This window comes from Quercus robur, chromosome 9, assembly GCF_932294415.1.
Source record: "Quercus robur chromosome 9, dhQueRobu3.1, whole genome shotgun sequence".
NCBI classification, from domain to species: Eukaryota; Viridiplantae; Streptophyta; class Magnoliopsida; order Fagales; family Fagaceae; genus Quercus; species Quercus robur.
In genome coordinates this window covers 41,646,066-41,664,842 of record NC_065542.1, presented here as the reverse complement: position 1 = coordinate 41,664,842, position 18,777 = coordinate 41,646,066, and the positions used below count along the sequence as shown (strand labels likewise).

Here is an 18,777-nt window from a genome sequence, read left to right as displayed (position 1 = left end):
AAGTCCTCACCCAATAAATATCAAACTTTTAGGAGTTTTATGGAGAGGTTAGGTATGGAGTCCAAGAGTCTTCTTTGTCTAGATGTACCTACTAGGTGGAACTCAACTTACCTCATGTTAGAAACTACTGAAAATTTTGAGAAAGTGTTCCTTAGAATGGACTTTGAAGATGATGGTTATTTGTCATACTTTAGAAACAAGGAAGATAGTAGTGGTTTGGGATCTCCTTGTATGAGTGATTTCCAAAATTGTAGGGCATTTGTGACTTTCTTGAGGCTTTTTTACAATGCAACAAAGAAGTTCTCCGGCTCTTTGTATGTTACTTCAAATGCCTTCTTCGATGAGATCTTTGTTATTCAAGAGAGTATTTCTCATTTAGTTAAATCCCAAAACACCCCCTTGAAAAACACAGCCACAAACATGCAAATTAAATTTGAGAAGTATTGGGGGGGAAAGTGATAAAATTAATCCTCTTTTGTATGTGGTTGTGGTTTTTGATCCATGAAAAAATTTAAGGTTTTTGAGGTTTTCTTTTTCTAAAATTTATGGGAATGCAATGGGGAAAGTGATGGTTGATAAGGTGAAAGATCTTTTTATGAAGTTGTATAATTTTTATTGTTCTATTTATTCCCCAAATGTGCAAGAACCAAGTGGGAGTGAGAGGACACAAATGGAAGGGGATGCTAGTGATCCATATGTGATGGTTCACTCTAGATATGAGCTTTTCTTGGAAGTTGAGCAATCTGTAGGTTGTAGTAATAAGGTTGAAAAGTATTTACCTGAAAATTGTGATGGTAGAAAGGATGTGAATTTTGAGGTATTGGGTTGGTGGAAGGACAATTCTACTAGGTACCAACTGTTGTCCAAAGTGGCTAAGGATGTGCTAGCTGTACCAGCTTCGACTATTGCATCTGAGTCAGCATTTAGCACCGGAGGCCGCATTATTGATCCATTTCGAAGTTCTCTCTCTCCTCTCATGGTTCAAAACCTTGTATGTGCACAAAATTGGCTTCAAGCCACAATTCCGATTTCTCATCGCCAATCAAGGGATGAGGTTGAGGCATTAGAGGAGGAATTTCATGATTTAGGTAATATGTTTAAATTCTGAAACTTATTGTTTATTAATTCTTATTGAATGTCTCATGTATTCAAACAAAATTTAATCTATTGTATTTATTTCCTTTTCTTTTCTAGTTTTAAATCAACAATCATCATCAAGTGCATCAGCAAGTACCAACTCCAAATTGGGTTCTAGCTTAAGCAAAAGACCCTTAATTAGTATTGAAGATTGATAATTGACTTAATATGTTACTGCCTTTAGCCCCTTACTGTTATAAACTTGCTGTCCTTTCTAGTTGGTTTTGTATTTGGTACTAATGTATTATTTGTAAATATTTTTTTGTCCATTAAGAAGGAATCATTTATTTTGTAAAGGAGGCAACCTTTGGGGAACATTTTGGAAGCTCTTTTGTATATTGATTTTCTAACAATACTACTCTTAATACTTATAGAAAAGAAATCTTAGTCAACAGGTTTTCTTTTCTATAAGTTATAGACTTATTAGCTAGAGTATTTGTCATTCAATACTTTGGAAAATCTATCTTTTTGGAAATATCTATGGTATTTCGTAATTGTAATTAATTATATTGTTGGGAACATTGTATAGCCAACAAGCTTACTACCTTATGATTTACTATCTTAAAAACTTGCAATAATCTAATTGCCTTCTCTGCCTATATGGCTTACCTAGTATATATTCATTTATATATATAGATGGAAATATTGTAGTATAAATCTATTGCTTATGCTTGTTGTGTTTGACTTATTTGTTGCTGGAAATATTACTTGTTGTGTGGTTGGCAGGTGCAGGTTTAACATAGGTGTTAAAATTGGCTTTTATGCCTCTGGGTTTTTCTTGAATATATATGACTTGTATTGAGCTACTGGCTTACTGCCAGGTGCTTGTATTGTGTGGATGTTTAACAGATCATAGGTGGTAAAAATAGGCATGTTTGTGTATTGTGTTTTGCTATTTTGTCCAGGTTATTTTGTTGTGTTTATTTTTTGGTAGTCAATGTGTGGCTGTTTAACAAGTCACATGTGGTGAAAATAGGATTTTGTGTGTTATTAGTTGTGTTGTGCACTTTGTCCAAGATTTACAATATACTTTGCTGTGTTTATTTTTTGTGGTCATTGTGTGGATGCTTAACAGATGTGGTAAAAATAGATTCAGATCCTCTAGATTTCCTAGGTACTCTACCAAATAAATTTTCTTAAATTTTAATCATTCTTTAATGGTCTAGATTTTGCCATGTAATATTCCACTAACAATAATCTTAATTGTTTCGTTTGCAACATTATTTTATTATTTTAAGAATGCTGACATGGCAGAATCTTGACCTTAAAATCAATTTTTTTTTTTAAATAATTAAGATTTAAGAAAATCTATTGGTAGAGTACCATAAGAAATCTAGAAGATATGAATCCGGTAAAAATAGGTTTATTTTGTGTTGTGGTGAGTTACTTTGTCCAAGATGTTTAATGCTTAACATGTGGTAAAAATAGGCTTATTTTGTGTCTTCTGGTGGGGTATTTTGTCTAGGATATTCATGTTTTGAAGGCCCATGGATTTATAAATAGAGTTGTTGCTTAATTTAAGTTTATCTTAAAGGTCCATTTAAAAAAAAAAAAGTAAAAGGGATGCCCAATCTATTTTATATGAAAAATTCAAAAAATATGACACCCAAGCAATTTTTAAACCTGCCAAACTCCTTAATTTGGGCTAAAAATGCTGAAAAAATTGAACTAATATAAATTTCATGTAAGTCCAAAAAATGGGCCCAATTTATGGCCTAAACCCGCCTAACCAACAACTTCGACCCGCCCAACCAGTGGCCCAAAACACCAGATCCAACCCGACTATTCGATCAAATACATGTCTAAAATCCAACCACCCCACCTAGATGGGTCGAGTTCGGTTCAAGTCCAAACCCGAACCAGCCCAACCCATGGACAGGCCTAGCACGTACCAAAAGACGAAAAGTACCCATACCAATGCAAATTAAAAACACAAAAATCTTCCCACAGATAAATTACAGTGTACAGTTTTGGAGAGATCTTGCAAGTGGTCATAATAAAAGCAATACTGCACTATCAAAAGAACATCCTAGCCTGCATCTTGGTGTAAAGGAAACTTTGATGACATCCTTCACCATGATAGGATCAGATTCAGGTTATATGTAACGTTTCAGTTTCAATGCAAATAAAAAATTGGCAAAGATATAAATTTGATTATATGCAATGACACCATTTCTTATAAACTGCAAGGGTTAAAGAGGGGCTTTCATTTCCTAAGGAGTTCTGGAATCGACGGGATTTTGAAGACAAAAAGCTTACTGTTTATGGCCCCAAGACCCAAGATTTGCAAAGCATACACAGAAAAGCCAAATCACATTTCATTCAGTGCAAGCAAAATTTACAATGTCTTCTTTTTTCTTTTTCTTTTTCTCTTTTTTTTAGGAGATAGGTATACAAGAAAATTTACAATGTCACATCAGGATCATCATCATAGTCAAAATCCGGATCACCTGAAGACCTCATTCGTTTTGCATCCCTTGGCCCAGCTCTTCCCTTCTTCGGCTTTCCCCTGTGACACATTTTTTTATTTTTTATTTTTACATTATGAGGCCAGAAGTTATAAAGAATTAGCCACAAGTAATGTCAATATTGTCATTAACATTATGTTTGGAAAATGAAATTTATATTTTCATGGAAATTTTAAAATGATGGTATTTTTTCAAACCCATCATTTAAAAACAATCACCTACAATCTAGATAAAAGCTTCTGCAACTAGCTTCTTCTTCTTTTTCAGGTAAAACAAAACGAATCTCTTTTTTTATTTATCATGTTTCTCATCTCCTCTTCTTGAGAAATTATACAGCCCTCATAGTGGACCACGTTACTTGTCTACTATTCCACTAAAAGACTCCTACTTGTTTAAAATTGTTGAGTCAGTAATCAGTTTCTATTTAAGAATAATTTATGACTCAGCAATTTTAAACAGGTAAGAGCCTTTTAGTGGAATGGTAGACCACGTTACTTGTTCACCATGAGGACCTTATAATTTCTCTCTCTTCTCAAACCAATACAAATCTCTCCAATCAACAAAACCACTGTATCTTGAAATTTTTCTCAATTGGTAGATAAAGATCTCCTTAACATATTATTGTTGAGCCCTGTCAATCTCCGCAAACGCATCTACATTGGCCAAGTCTATGTGTGTGTTTGGGATGAGCTGAATTTTTCAATTTATCTCCACTTTCAACTTATTTTTGCTATTATTCATAAGTCCCACTATACTTTTTGATACTATTCATAGGTCCTACTGTACTATTCAGCTTATTTTTAACATTTTTTTCTACACTTTCAACAAAAAGTTTTCAGTTTCAGCTAAATAAGCAATTCTAAACGGATACTATATCTATGCCCTTCAGCTTAGTTACAGCAACATGTAATCAATAATTCATCACCAATGACTAGCTATGTCCACACCAAGGCACATAGAATTCCGCAATCACAAACCAGTTCTTCTCCACGAACTCTCTGAAACTCCTTTCCTTCAAAACAACATCATCCTTGTCATCCACTTTGGGGTCCTTGTACCCATCAAACTTATGGTTGACATGTTGAAGTTAGCAAAGGCAAAGTCCTTGAAATTGTAACCATGAATGAGCAAATCAACAAAATGTTCTGGATCTTACTGGTGAGAAGTGTCATTTGTCATCTGGTTCTTTGAGGAGGATGAGGTCTTTGATGTGTGTTAAATTAACGATTGTTCTAAAAGTTTAAATTATTAAAAAAAATGATGAATTTAATCATTTAATCATAATTCTAACACTCTGCCTCACGTGTGGGCCTAAACTCCCCCTTAATAAGTAGGACTCAACACGTGAGACTTTTAACATTTTTAAATGAGAGGTAGAGTAAAGCGATGTATCGAACTTAGGATCTGTTGATCTAATATCATGTTAAATTACTAACTGTTCTAAAAATTTTAGCTGTTAGGAAATGATGAATATCTTTGAACCATAATTCTAACAATGTCAACAGTGTCTTCGACGACTTTAGAGAGGGTTAGAGAGAGTGAGGAGAAGAGTATCAAGGAATTTGGAAAATTCTACCTGTTTAGACAGAATTTTGAATACGGGGTTTTGCCTCTACAAATTCCGGAAACGTGTTCCGAGGACAATTTTCAAATTCTGTTTCAAACTTGCCAAACTTGAAGATTGCAACAAAAGAATTTAAAATACCAGCGTAACCTAAAGAGTTGAGCGCCCAAACACATGGTAAAATTTGTTCAATTTCAATCATTTTCAAGCTTGGGTAACATTTGTAATATAATCATTAGAGTGATAAAGTAGCAGAGTACTTACTGGCCATTTGCGTAAATACCTCCACCCTTAGACCGACCAAGACCATAGTCTGATCTCCCATCTGCAATGAACACAAAGGAAGGAAAAACAATAAGAATTTAGAAAAGCAAAGCAGTCAAAACGTTCACTTATATAGGCTCACCATCTCGTCCAGCGGCAAGCTCTTCAGCCTGACAAACACAGTAGAACATATGTTAAAACCATGTTAAAATAAGTCAAAGAACCTCCTGGTGGACATGACACCATTATGATCTATATTTTTAAGAGAAACAAAAAAATAATAATAATAACAAAAGGAGCAAACGACTTCACAGTGCAAAAAATCTGATTTTGGAAGGATTGGAAAAAGGGAAATAAAAGGACTTCACAGTTGACCAATAGTCTAAAGTAAATCTCAGTATATGACTTCCTCTCTCATGCAGTCGATAATGGAGAACATTTTGCAGTTATAAATGAAAAATAGAAATCAATTCTATGGAGTAACACATCCCAAAGGAAAATTTCCCTTTACTGTAGAGTTGTATGTTTTGCCATGAACAAAAACAAAACTAACGGAAAGTATCATATCCACCACCATATTCTTAATTCTCTTTTGGCCACAGCCATATTTTATTTCTTTGCTGTTTTGTCGCCCACAGGGAAATGGGGGGCTGAAATTTCTTGATTTTAAATTCGTATTTTGAACCTGATGTATTGTGCATTGATAGATTCATTGTTTCAATGCTTTTGATATTACCCAATGGCAAAGGCAAACCAAGTGATATAACCTGACTGCAATTTATCAAGTGATGGCTTTCAATGAGCCCCAAATCAGTAATCTCAACTAACATTTAAACGCCCCAAAGACTTAGAAATTTATTATCTAAATTACTTCGCCTGGAAATGGACAAAATTATTAATAGAACACTAACATCAAGCAGCATGCAAACCTTAAGAACTAAATAACTGGAAAAAAAAAAAAAAAAAATGAGAGTATTTTACAACTAGAATAACCTTTGATCCCTAATACAATTTTAAGATGCTAGCAATATGGGAACCAGAACATAAATGATGACCGAAAGAATAGAAATTTCCTGATCATGGGTTTGCCTAAATGTAGCTGAACTGCTCTAGAGATTCAGCCGTGATACATAAATGCAATGCATCCCTCAGAGTCAGAGGCTCTGGCTGGTAGAGGTAAGGCATAATCATGTGGCTGTCTTAATTTGGGGCAAATACAGCAGGATCTCACCTAGAATTTTTTTTCTAGATCATGAGATCTAATGGATATTACAATGATCAGAAACAATGGAAAATAAATATGAGAAGCCCTGACATGGATTCCAACTCCAACATCAGAATCGACTTCAATAACCAGGATAATTAGCTGCTTCTAAATGCTACCTACCTGCCGGTTTAAAGTCAAAATGGGTTACTATTCTGAAGGCACTCTTTTGAAAATAAAATGAGAGTGAAAAACCAAGCATACACTTATCTATCATCCTTTATAAATCGAGGAACAGGTCAGATTTTTACAGATACCCTTCCCAGTGCTGTGTTTTGGACTCTGGAGAAAGAGGACTTGTCAAAAATTCTTTTAACATTGGTATACCCCCACCTCATTTTGTTCTACTTTTCCATTATCAAGGGGAAAAAAGGTATAGACATCAAAAGAAAAAGGAGAACGGCACCCTGTTTGTGTTCCAATATCATTATGGATTACAACCAGAATAAATCACATATGCAAGTGCATAAAGACACACCCATTCAAACCAAAAATACTTTGGCAATAGTTTATGACAAAAGCAAACATATTAACTACCAATTGAGCACTTCTAGCTCAACAATAATAAATGACATAAGCAGAAATGTTAACTACTAACTGAACACTGGCTAGCAGCTAGAATTTACAGTAAAGTGATGAAACAGCCCGCCTTATCTTGCATGAAGGCCACTTTTCCAAGAAAGACAACAAAGCAGAACAAGAAAAGATTAAATAGTAAATGCAGTGCCTTCAATAAACAATTGAAATTCAATATACATACAGCTGGTGAGGTGACTGAAGATAATGAGAAGAGCCTATCTTCAGGCTGAAACTTCCTAGACCGCTTCAAGCTGCACCACAAGTTTTCAAGTGGTTAGGTTTCATTGATATCAGATGAACAACAACCCACCTCATCTAAAAAAATATTAATTTTTATGTATGTATACATGCATAATGCAAGAAACATCAAGTTATGTACGTCTTAATATAATATAAAGGAAAGGTCCAAAAAACCCCTATAGTTTTATCCTTGTGACAAATTAAATCCCATACTTACAAATGTGCCACTTCGAACCTTGCAATTTCATTATTGTTCCAGACACTTGGAAATTATGAAACACTTGAGACCATAGAGAATTTTGTTTGGCACAATAATGAAAGCATGGGGTTTAAAATGGCACATTTAAAAGTATGAGGTTTAATTTGTCACAAAGATAAAAATATATATTGTTTTTCTTTTTTTGGGGACTTTCCCCTATAAGAATATATTAACATCTAGGATCCATCAATCTAAAATGTTGTTTCTATGAAGATATGTCTAAGGTTCATCAGCTTTTCAATGATTTGCATCATTGCACGTAATGTTTTCTTCTCTAAACATCCAACCAAGTTAGATTCCCTCAAGTGACAGATATAGTTAAAATTCCCATTTAGAGGAATGACATGGAATGCTATAGAGAATGAAACAATCTAAGACAGAGGTTTAGATTGTTCATAATTAACCTTTACCTAATTTACTGAGAAACATCTGACTTCCCAATATTAATCTATTCAGTTTAAAAATGGATATTTATCTCTAAGACAGCAATTGAGACTCTTACTGAAACTACATGTCTCCAACATGTTTCGAACAGCACTGGAAATGACCCAACTTTTCCTTGAGCAGCATATATATATATATGTCCACCGATTTTTCTAAAAGTAGGCCATGGTAAGTTTTCTTTCCATTTAAATAATTAACAGCAAATTGCAATTTCTGTCCATCAAACATGGAGACAGTTCAATTTGGACCCCCGATTTCAAAAGTTCTAATTTAGCCCTTTAAATGTCAAAAGTGTAACTATTTAGTACAACCATCTATTTTCCATTCAATTTTGGCTTATGTTGCTAGTGGCCAACAGAGACGTCTGCTAATTCAGCATTATCTAGTGTGGCCCTATTAAACATTTTATTTTCCTTCTCCTCTAAGAAGCATGGAAATTGACACTAACACAAACATGAGACATAGCAACACAACAATTCTTAGAAATTAGGACACGACATGGTGGGGATACGACAACTAATTAATTAATATTTTAGGTAATATTATTTATTTATAGGCATAATTTATGCTTATTTCAAGTTTTGAAATAAATAACTATCAAATATTTAAATACATAACTAAAATCAGAGGAATTTTTTTTAAATAAAAAGATTTTTTTTCCTCCCAACGCAATGAGAACAAGCAAGCAAAGAGTGTCCCTGGTGTGTCAGACACAGAAATGCCGGCAGTTTTGAAGTGTCCATGCTTCTTACCTTCTCCCTTTCCTTTTTTCTTCTGCGCTATTTCTTATCTTCCTCACAACATTCATTATCACCAAAGACCTTTTCCTCATAGTCATAGTACCACCCACCTAAAAAAAAATCCCTCACCTTTTGACTCACCATTTTCCCAATCCAATTCTTAGTTATTCCCATTAGCCCAAAACCAAAACCATTACCACAAATCACCACATTTTACCACCCATCCATATACTCATTCCTCTTCCTCCCTGTATACCTTCACTGTCCAAGTTCCATTTTCACATCTCCATTTACATACTGCTTATTGCCAAAACTATGCTTGTGCTTCAAGAGCCAGGGTCCTTTGTAGGTGTGGCCGTCAATTCTGTTGAAGGTTCTGAAGCTGTCCAATTCACCCTTGAAATCACCTTACAACTTACCCAATAATTGTCTCATCCTCTTTCTTGTTATTATCATATTGATTAGAATAATTACTATTCAGTTTTGCACCAACTTGTGCACTGAATTGCTATAGAAAAAAGAGAGGGAAATGTCACTTTCAAAAGAGGACCAAACAACATAAATGGCAATATATAGGGATTCAATATAGTGCCACCATGACAAGCTGCTTCCCCCCCCCCCCCCCTTTTTCTCTCCTCTCCAGGGTCAAAATAGATAACTGTTTAAGTTTATTCTTGAGCTTTGGTTCAAAAACAGGTCAGAAAAAGAAAATCATTTGTGAGAATACTTCACATAGAGAACAGATACAAGACAAACGCTGAAACCTTAAGAACTTCACCAGATCATAAATGTGACTTGGAGGTGTTAAAGGCACAGGTATCTTAACCAACAAGAAACATGACAAGAATATGAAACAAAGAAGAAATTCGAATAAGCATAATTAGACAGGGTACTCCTAAAATAAATTTCAAAAATAACCCAGTCTCTGTATTTTCACTAAAAATTATCACGCATTTGGAGTTTAGCACACATACATTCAATCCATATAAACGCCAATGAAAGATGGGGGAAATGTAATCATAAAAGTAAAAATTGAAGGTAAAGAATATCTCATTCTCAGTCACTTCATACAAGGCAGTGTTCTTAGTTGCAGATAGGAACCCTTCAAAACCTTTCAGCACATTGCCACATTGGCTCGGGTCCTGTAGATAACTAGTCTCCATATCATAGACCTGGAGTAAAAGCAAACTATTAGGCTCCAACCAAATCTTCATTTTACTCTGTGTGTGTGTGTGTGTGTTTTTACAATAAAAAAAAAAAATATATATATATATATATATATGTATTAATATTAGTGGCATAAACTGCTTATCACCCGCACATGCCCGGGGGGGGTGTGAAGAAGGTTGCTTAAACTATTTATCCCTATTTCATTTCAAAATTTAAACAAATGAAAGATATTTGCATGTTTGTACATGCACATGGGCTTAAAAATCTTCCTGGATTTAGGAAAAAGGGAAAGAAAAAAAGGAGGTTGGAATTCTTAGCCAGATTCACCTATACACCACACCATATACAGTTTCAGCCACAAATAAATAAGAGCTGGACACTGCTGAGAATTTCTTGTTCTATGTAATGGTGATGGTAAACCCAATGGCAACAAATTACATTAATATTCTGTATTAAATGACGCATACATAAGATGCTAATTTGCTACTTTCAAGTGAAGGATATTCCTACAACAACCTCCAAAGAAACCTCTGGAAAGATTCTACCGAGCAGGTAAAGGTTTAGGCAACTCTTTTGTTTGAAATGAAAAAAATAATAATAATCATGGGGAGAAGTTTTCTGATAGTTTAGGCTCAATCAAATTAAGTCCCTCTTAATGGTCTTAAAACGACTACCTTTTCCTCTGTGCAAAGTGAGGCTTTCATAGGTAGCTTAAAGTCTGGGCTTGATATGGAAATAAACAAGGAAACAAACTGCCGCAAATTCGTTCATGTTTGAGTGACGTCTCATTTTAACTATTACATTATTCACTCAAGAAATCATAGTTGTACCAATTTCAAACAACCATTTATCAATCATTTAAAAATCCAAATTGGGTCAATTTTGTGTCCATTTTGAAGTGCTAGATATCTACTTTCCAATGAAACAAGTTTCACTCAAAAAACACAACCACCCAAATAAGACACTGTTGATGATTTGGCACTAGGACTTACCAACACATTATTGAAACCTAATACATGTATACATTCACAGTTAACACAAAATCATATACAAATTTGAATAAAGGATGCTATGTTAGGTGCAACACAAATCGGAAAAAGTAAGACAGCAGCTAATCCAGATAACTTAACAGAACTTGATAAATGATAAGTGGGTCCAAAATTCCCAATGTTAACACATATTTTTGCATTGGTTTAAGCATAGCACCAATCCTTTCATGTTCACATTCAGTTCCCATTTGCACTATGAGCCCTTTTGCATTTTACTCAAATACCCATAATTTCTATACACTGATACTCATCCCAAAAAAAAAAAAAACCATTATTAATAATTGCTAAATTAAATTCCTGAACAAGTTGTAGAAAAATAGGAAAATTTACCTGCTTCTCGATGATTCGAAGCTCTTCGTGGAGCTTGGCTCTCCTGCCAAGAAGAGAAGTAAGCATTGCCGATGGGTTCAACGAGGCTTTTTGCCCTGAAATTTTCAAAATTCAAAAAAAAAATCGACATTTAAAAAAAAAAAATTCAAATTCAAATTCATATCTACGAACGAATTAGTAGTATAAACAAAGATAATTATCCAACGGCCACCTTCGGATTCCATTTTCGCGCGAAAATTTTGACAGTGAAAAAACAAAAAAAAAAAAAAAAACTCTAATTTCTCTGCTAGGGCACACACGAGAGGGAGGGGTTGATTTTTAAATTTAGGGGTAAAGTTGGATTAGTTCCTCTACGGGCGTTTTCTCTTTCGAGTTACGTGAAACTACCAATCATGTTCCGCCATGTCATCATGAATTTTTTGGGCCCCTTTTTACAGGCCAATATAGAAATATGGGCCAGATTGTAAATGATAAACGACGTCGTCGCCATTATCCTTATAGTATATTTTTTCCTGGCCTTGGCAATAGTGTAAAGTAATAATGAAATTATTATTACGAATTGGTTACGCGGCGACTAGATAACGTTGAGGTGAGCTGCTTGAGCACGGCAATGTGAGTGAGACCCACTTTACTTTTTGGAAGGAAACTTTTTTTTTCTTTTTGAGAAACAAGGGCATTTAGAAATTTACGAATGTCTACTAATCTCTAGACCTCAAGTACATGTAGTTCACATGTATACTCTACATCTCGCATATATCGGGTGATAATTATACATCTTTGACAATAGTTTTAAGTAGAGGTAGTAATTTGTGTTCATGTATCGGATTCGTGGCAGATCAATTCATGAATATTCGATTATGTAAGTCAATACTAACCCGACATGTTTATTAAATAAGTTAAGATTCATCAACTCTAATATAACTCATCTATATATATATATAAAACCGAAGCTTTTGAAGCTCCCACAATTTTCCACGTCAGCATAATATTAAAAAATAAAAATAAAAATATAATAAAACCTTTCTAAAACCCCCGATGCTCTGCCTTCTCTTTCACGATGCGCTCCCCTTTCTTTCACCAAAACATCTTCTTCCTCAGAACAGAGACAGAAAAAAGGAGATTGAGAAAGAATCATCGGAGTGTCAGACTATCATCCACCGGCAAGCCAGTCGCTCATCAACATCAGGCCGCCTAAACTGCTACCGGTAATATATATATTTTTTCTAAATCTGGTACTCTTTTTTTCTCCCAAAATACCCGATGCCCTCCACTCTCTTTTCAGATTCTTTCATGCAACCCTCTCCTTCCCCAAAATCAAAACCCAAAAACCCAAAACTCAAATGCCGCCGGTGTCATCGAGGAAGCTATGAGCAAAAACCCTCTCCTTCCCCAAAATCAAAACCCAAAAACCCAAAACTTGCAACCCTCTCCTTCCCCGAAAATCAAAACCCTCTCCTTCCCCAAAATCAAAACCCAAAAACCCAAAACTCAGATGCTGCCGGTGTCATCGAGGAAGCTATGAGCAAAAACCCTCTCCTTCCCCAAAATCAAAACCCGAAAACCCAAAACTCAGATGCCGTCGATGTCATCGAGGAAGCTATGAGCAATCTAACGCAGCCTCTGAAGCAGGTTTTGGAATTTTCTTTTTGTGGGTATTGTTGAATATTGCCAAATGACTGAAATATTTGTTTTGGGTTTGTTTTTATTTTCTATTTCTATTTTCGTTTGTGGAATGCAAATTATGTCTTTGATGAAATGCTTCAATGAACTGTCTATGAGTTTTTGTCATATTTGCTGTGTTTGCACTGTGTTTGAGATATTTTCCAACCATTGTATAAAGTTGTTTTGATGCTTGAAAGTAGTGGTGGGATTAATTAAATTATATTATATTAAGATATTTGTCTTCTTGAATCTTTGTTTGACTGAGCATTGGTCTATATATTTGCTGGTCTGTGCGTATTGTGCCTGCGCTGCATTGTTTGGTTTTGAAATATATATATATATATATATATATTTTTTTTTTTTTGGAGAAACGTTTGGTTTTGAAATATAGTTGGCTTATAATATATTATATGAGGTTAAAGCCTTTTTGTCTCTTACAGTTTATTGCTTGGCTGGGAATTATTTAATCTGTAGTGTGTTCGTATTGTGCTGCTCTTTTTCTGCAATTCGGTGATGAAGTCAAAGCAAATGTTTTATTTGCATCTCTTGGTAAGTGGTGATTGGTCATTGTAGTACATACACGACAGTATATGGTAAGGCAATGAATAACTACCTTAAGATTTTATGTTTCATACATTTTATGGATAGTTGAGGATATTTAAGATTTAATTCTTCATTTTATTTTAAACTTAAGTTTGATTTCTATTTTTCATTAAGTAATTGAATGTTTCATCTTTATACAAAATAGGTTTCCCGTGCATCGCACGGGTTTAGCGACTAGTTTATTAAATAGGTCAATCGTGTCGACCTATTTATTAGATTTTATCAAAATTATGAAAAAAATAAATAAATAAATAAATATTTTTAATATAAAATTCAAAACTAATGAATAACTGTATCACAAATAATTATTCAAAACTAAAACATATCTCAATATTACAAATAATTAATCACAATATGTCAAAGAAAATAAACCACAACAACTAATAAGTTTATATACCTAAAGTTTGAAGGGTATATTGGTAAAATATCATTTAATTAAACGAGTTAAATATGTCAAACGGGTTTTATGTATTAAACACTAACCTAACCAGTTTATTAAACGGGTCAGTTATGTCAATTCGAATATGATATGAACTCATTAAATTTCAACTTATAACCTATTAAGTTCGTGTTATATCATGTCAAATTCGCAGGTCGTGTCTAATTTTGCTACCTCTAATCCAAAAAAGTAAAAGATTTCAAATTTAGATCTCATAGATACAATAAGGGTTTAATCAATAAGTCAACTCTTTAAAGTTTGAGAATGAAATTCCAAATTCAGAAATTATTTAATTTTTTTATAAATTATTAATGTAATAAATAGTTAATAATAAATAAATAAAATAAATAAAATAAAAGGAGAAGATGTTAGTAATAATATACGCGATAAAACGTTGTGGAATAATGGATTGCAATTGTATCATTAGATTTTTATCGGACTGAGATGGGTGGGCCATCAACGAAGAAGATTTGTTTTTGGGTCAGATCGAACGGTGGATATGACCGCATCTAAAAGTTGAATAGATTCGTGGTCCCACTTGTCCTCAAAAGCATCGCTCTAAATTTCTAAAGCAAAAAAGCTTTGGAGTCAAAGCCCCAAAAAAGCAAGGCAGCGTTGATACTACGCACCGGCCCTCTTTTTTTATATTTTGGATTTGTTTTTTAAAACTTTTTAAAATTCATTCTTCTGGCTTTCTTTTTACTTTAGAATTAAAAAGAATTCCGTACAAATACTATACATAAAAAAAGATGTTAAAATATATATATATATATATATTTTTTTTTTTTTTTTTTTGAGAAGAAGATGTCAAAATATGTTAATTGTTGGAAATTAAAGATGAATTTAATCACCACATTATTATAATTTAGTGAAAAATGGTTGGTTGTATAGATGTATAATATGCTTTGAAAAAGAATATATATATATATATAAATATATATATATATATATATATATATTTTAACTTTGAGTTTTGTAATCCAACAGCTAACTCATGGTTTAAGATTTTTAGACCCTGCCCTTTTGTAGTCTTTTCCTCTTTTTTTTATTTTTCTTTATTTTTATATGGTTCGGGTAATAAATGTTTTTAAAGCATTTGTTTTTTTTTTTTAAGCATTTGTTAATAAGTCATTTTAAGAAATTTTGCGTACCCTTTCTTAAAAAAAAAAAAAAAAAAAATTGTATACCACTTTAAAAACTATTAATATATATATATATATATATATATATATATTAGAATATTAAGTATTTTAACACACATATGGGGAGAGAGGAGAATATTTTAAGTGTGTACTTTTTAAATTATTTTAAAAAATATTCATCTAAAATAAAGAGTTTTTTTTTTTTTTAATATGAGTTAAAAGTTTAAGATAGTCCATAGTTTACAAACTTACTAGAAGAAAAAATTTATTTTGAGTGATAAAAAGATAAATTTGATGTAAATATTTTTGTTATATATATATATATAGCTTGGCCCCCTAAATTATATTTTAAATTTTTTGTAGGTCCTAAGAAATTAAAGAAGGTATACTACTTTACATTATGTTTATTTTCATGAAAAACCTTATGTAAAGATAGCTTTCTATGTTTTCCTATGTTTGGTAACATAAGAAAAAATAGGTAAAATGAAAACTATCTCTACTCATTAGAAAACCTTATTAACACCATGACTTATTATTTTAGAGGTTTTAATAGAGAGAGAAATAAAACTCCTAATCATTATGGTAGGTGAGACCTAATAAGGGATGTTAATTAGCTTTAGGTATAATTTATTACAATTCTATATATGTACATGGCACACATTATGGTATGTGTAAGGACACAGTTTGAGTCCTAGGCCCAAAAATGCAAAGGATCTAGGTTCAAAAAATTCAATACAATGAATTTGTAGAGAGCAAGTTAGAAAACTAGACTTTAATGAGTTGGGTAGCAACTATAGTGGATCCAAATGACAACAAAGTAAAAATAGACTAGTTGTATTTAATAAAAATCGTCTTCAGCACAGTCCGAGGAGATCAGTTCTTGTATATAATTCTTGAAGTTCGTTACAAGTACAATTTTTATTACTACAGTAATTCTCTCTTAATTCTCCCATCCTCCATCTTTAAGGTTTTCTCTCTGTTTTATACTATCTTCCTCCTTTCATCTCTACCCTCCACGTGTAGAGTAAATTGATAGTATTGATCCTTGTCTTATCAGCACTTTTCTGAAGTCTCTGGTAGTAGCTATAAGGCTGAAAATTACTATTTAGATATCAATTCCTTATTAATGTGGCCAGAGGGTCAACTGCAGAACATTCAATGCAGTGGTAGCAGCTTTCCCTTAGATATTTCATAGCCTCCCTCTGTTCTGTTCCTTCCTGATACTTATCCTCATCAATAGAGTTGTCCGAAACGTTGCTCTTGATGGCAGACCCGTACCTTCCGACCTCGGCTTTGCTCAGTTAAGGACGCATTCCTCCTCGAATCACTCTCTTGGACCCCCACGACTATACCTCACCTTTTTATTCATTAACACAGACTCCTCTGACAATGTTTTCCTATCCTCGAACTACTTAATGTCCTCGGATTGGGCTCTCAGCCCAACATATACATAGATATACACTACTGGGCCTACCACCCTACAGTATATCTGTTTGACAATAATTTAAGATGAAAATTAAAATTTTGGGAGTTACCAAATTTATAGGTGTTCGGTATATTAATATTGCGAGAGTTTAAAGATCTTGGGATATCTCAAATTCTAACATTTTATGGGTTTTTAAAGTCCCATTTAAAATTAAGAATTCTAATCTCTCATAGCTTGCTCTTAAATATAAATATAACAAATCAAGCCTAAAATTAGTTAACATTCCTTATTAAGTCTCTTCTACCACACTCTAAAAAAAAAAAAAAAAAAAAAATTCTCCTCTACCATAAAGATCTAGTGATCTCTCTCTCTCTCTCTCTCTCTCTCTCTATTAAGTATGAAATTCAAAAAGACAAAATTTGACAACTCCACTCAATATCTTTTTATTGGATATGAATTTTGATAAATCCACAATTGAATTATATTTTCTCTATCCTCCATGCTCTCTAAATTTTCAAAAGATAAAAATCAATAACTATGTCATTAATCAAATATTTAAATTTCAAATTTTTGTATTTTAAAATTATGCATAAAAAATAAGTTTATAGATTAAATAATAAATAGTGGAAAAAGCTAACGTATGCCTTAAAGGCATTGATTTAAGAAGTATTTTTAGAAACTTTTTTTTTATAGGAAAATAAAAGGTAGATAATTTTTTTTTTACAACTTTTTATATTTCTTGTGAAAGTGGTGTCAATTTTTTTATAAAATGGTTTATTAACAATTATCATAATGGTACCCATAACCTGTTAACATGACCCATAAATAATATCTAATTGACATGTGTTTTGGTAAACATAAAGAATATGCAATTTTTTGCCCCAAAAAAAAAAAAAATGCAATTCAAATATTAAAATTTTAAAATATGTAGTTATATTAATTTTTTTAATATGAATTGTAGCGACATATGTAAAATTAGTTTAGTAAGAAAAAAACACGTTGAAAATATAGTTTATCAAGAATTCAAAGAATTAAGAATTTGAGGAGTTGGTATATGTATTTTTAGTGAGTGTTTGGATCCGGATGAAAGCCACGTTTTGCGTTTTGTGTTTTAGTTTTTTTTTTTTTTTTTGGCACGGGTTTCTGCTTTAGGGGACAAGAGCACTGTTTACGCACGGTTGAGCACTGTTCATACACTATTTAGCACTGTTTAGTGTTTACAAGTTAAAAAATATTAAAAATAGATCCCAAGGTATTATTCACACATTTAAAAATTATTTTGCTATAATATTTTTAATTTTCAAATTTCAGTTTTCAGTTTCAGCAAAAATAAATTGTATTCAAACGGATTCTCATATAAGAATCTTAAATTTATAAGAATTAAAAGCCTTACCAACCAAATGGGCCTTGTTGGCCTTAAGCACGTTGTTGGAACTTGGGATGTTGTTTTCCTTCGTACTTTCCAGTCAATTAACCAAACAATTCTTAACCAATCACAAAGGCCTCACCTCACGGATTAAGTGCCAACTTGATGCCAAGTCATTTATTACACAACTTTTTAAAACAAATATCTCTCAGCTATTTCATTCCGTCCAACCATACTAGTGAGTTATGATGATAGACATTAAACATAACAATTTTATTTATTTATTTAATATAATATAGAAATTCTACTATAATTTAATTTAAGTGTATATGTGTGTAACTTTCTCTGGATGCTTGAACTCTGACCTTTACCTTCCATAACCCATAAACACTTATATTTATAAAGTGACCAATGTATCGAGAATGAGCAGTGTACAACAATTTTATTAAAACCACTATATATAGTTGACACCATTTGTGTCAATATTATCAACATAAATAATAAATAATAAGTAATTAATTATAAATTCCAGTCCTAGTCCAATCCATACCAAATCAACAGTTCAACACCAATATTTAAAAAAAAAAGAAAAAAAAAAAGAAGAAGTATGCATTGGATGTGGGGTAAACCT

The 18,777-nt window shown here is 32.7% G+C and overlaps 1 protein-coding gene across 1 annotated transcript; it reads right to left on the bottom strand.

Moving 5' to 3' along the window:
• Positions 1-3,431: 3,431 nt before the first annotated feature.
• On the bottom strand, positions 3,432-11,807 carry LOC126698429 (uncharacterized). Its single transcript, XM_050395642.1, has 7 exons — positions 11,720-11,807; positions 11,509-11,603; positions 10,031-10,131; positions 7,458-7,527; positions 5,576-5,603; positions 5,434-5,494; positions 3,432-3,646 (listed from the first exon to the last, which is right to left on the bottom strand). The coding sequence occupies exons 1-7, from the start codon at positions 11,730-11,732 to the stop codon at positions 3,541-3,543; spliced, it is 474 nt and encodes a 157-aa protein (XP_050251599.1). The 5' UTR covers positions 11,733-11,807; the 3' UTR covers positions 3,432-3,540.
• Positions 11,808-18,777: the final 6,970 nt, after the last annotated feature.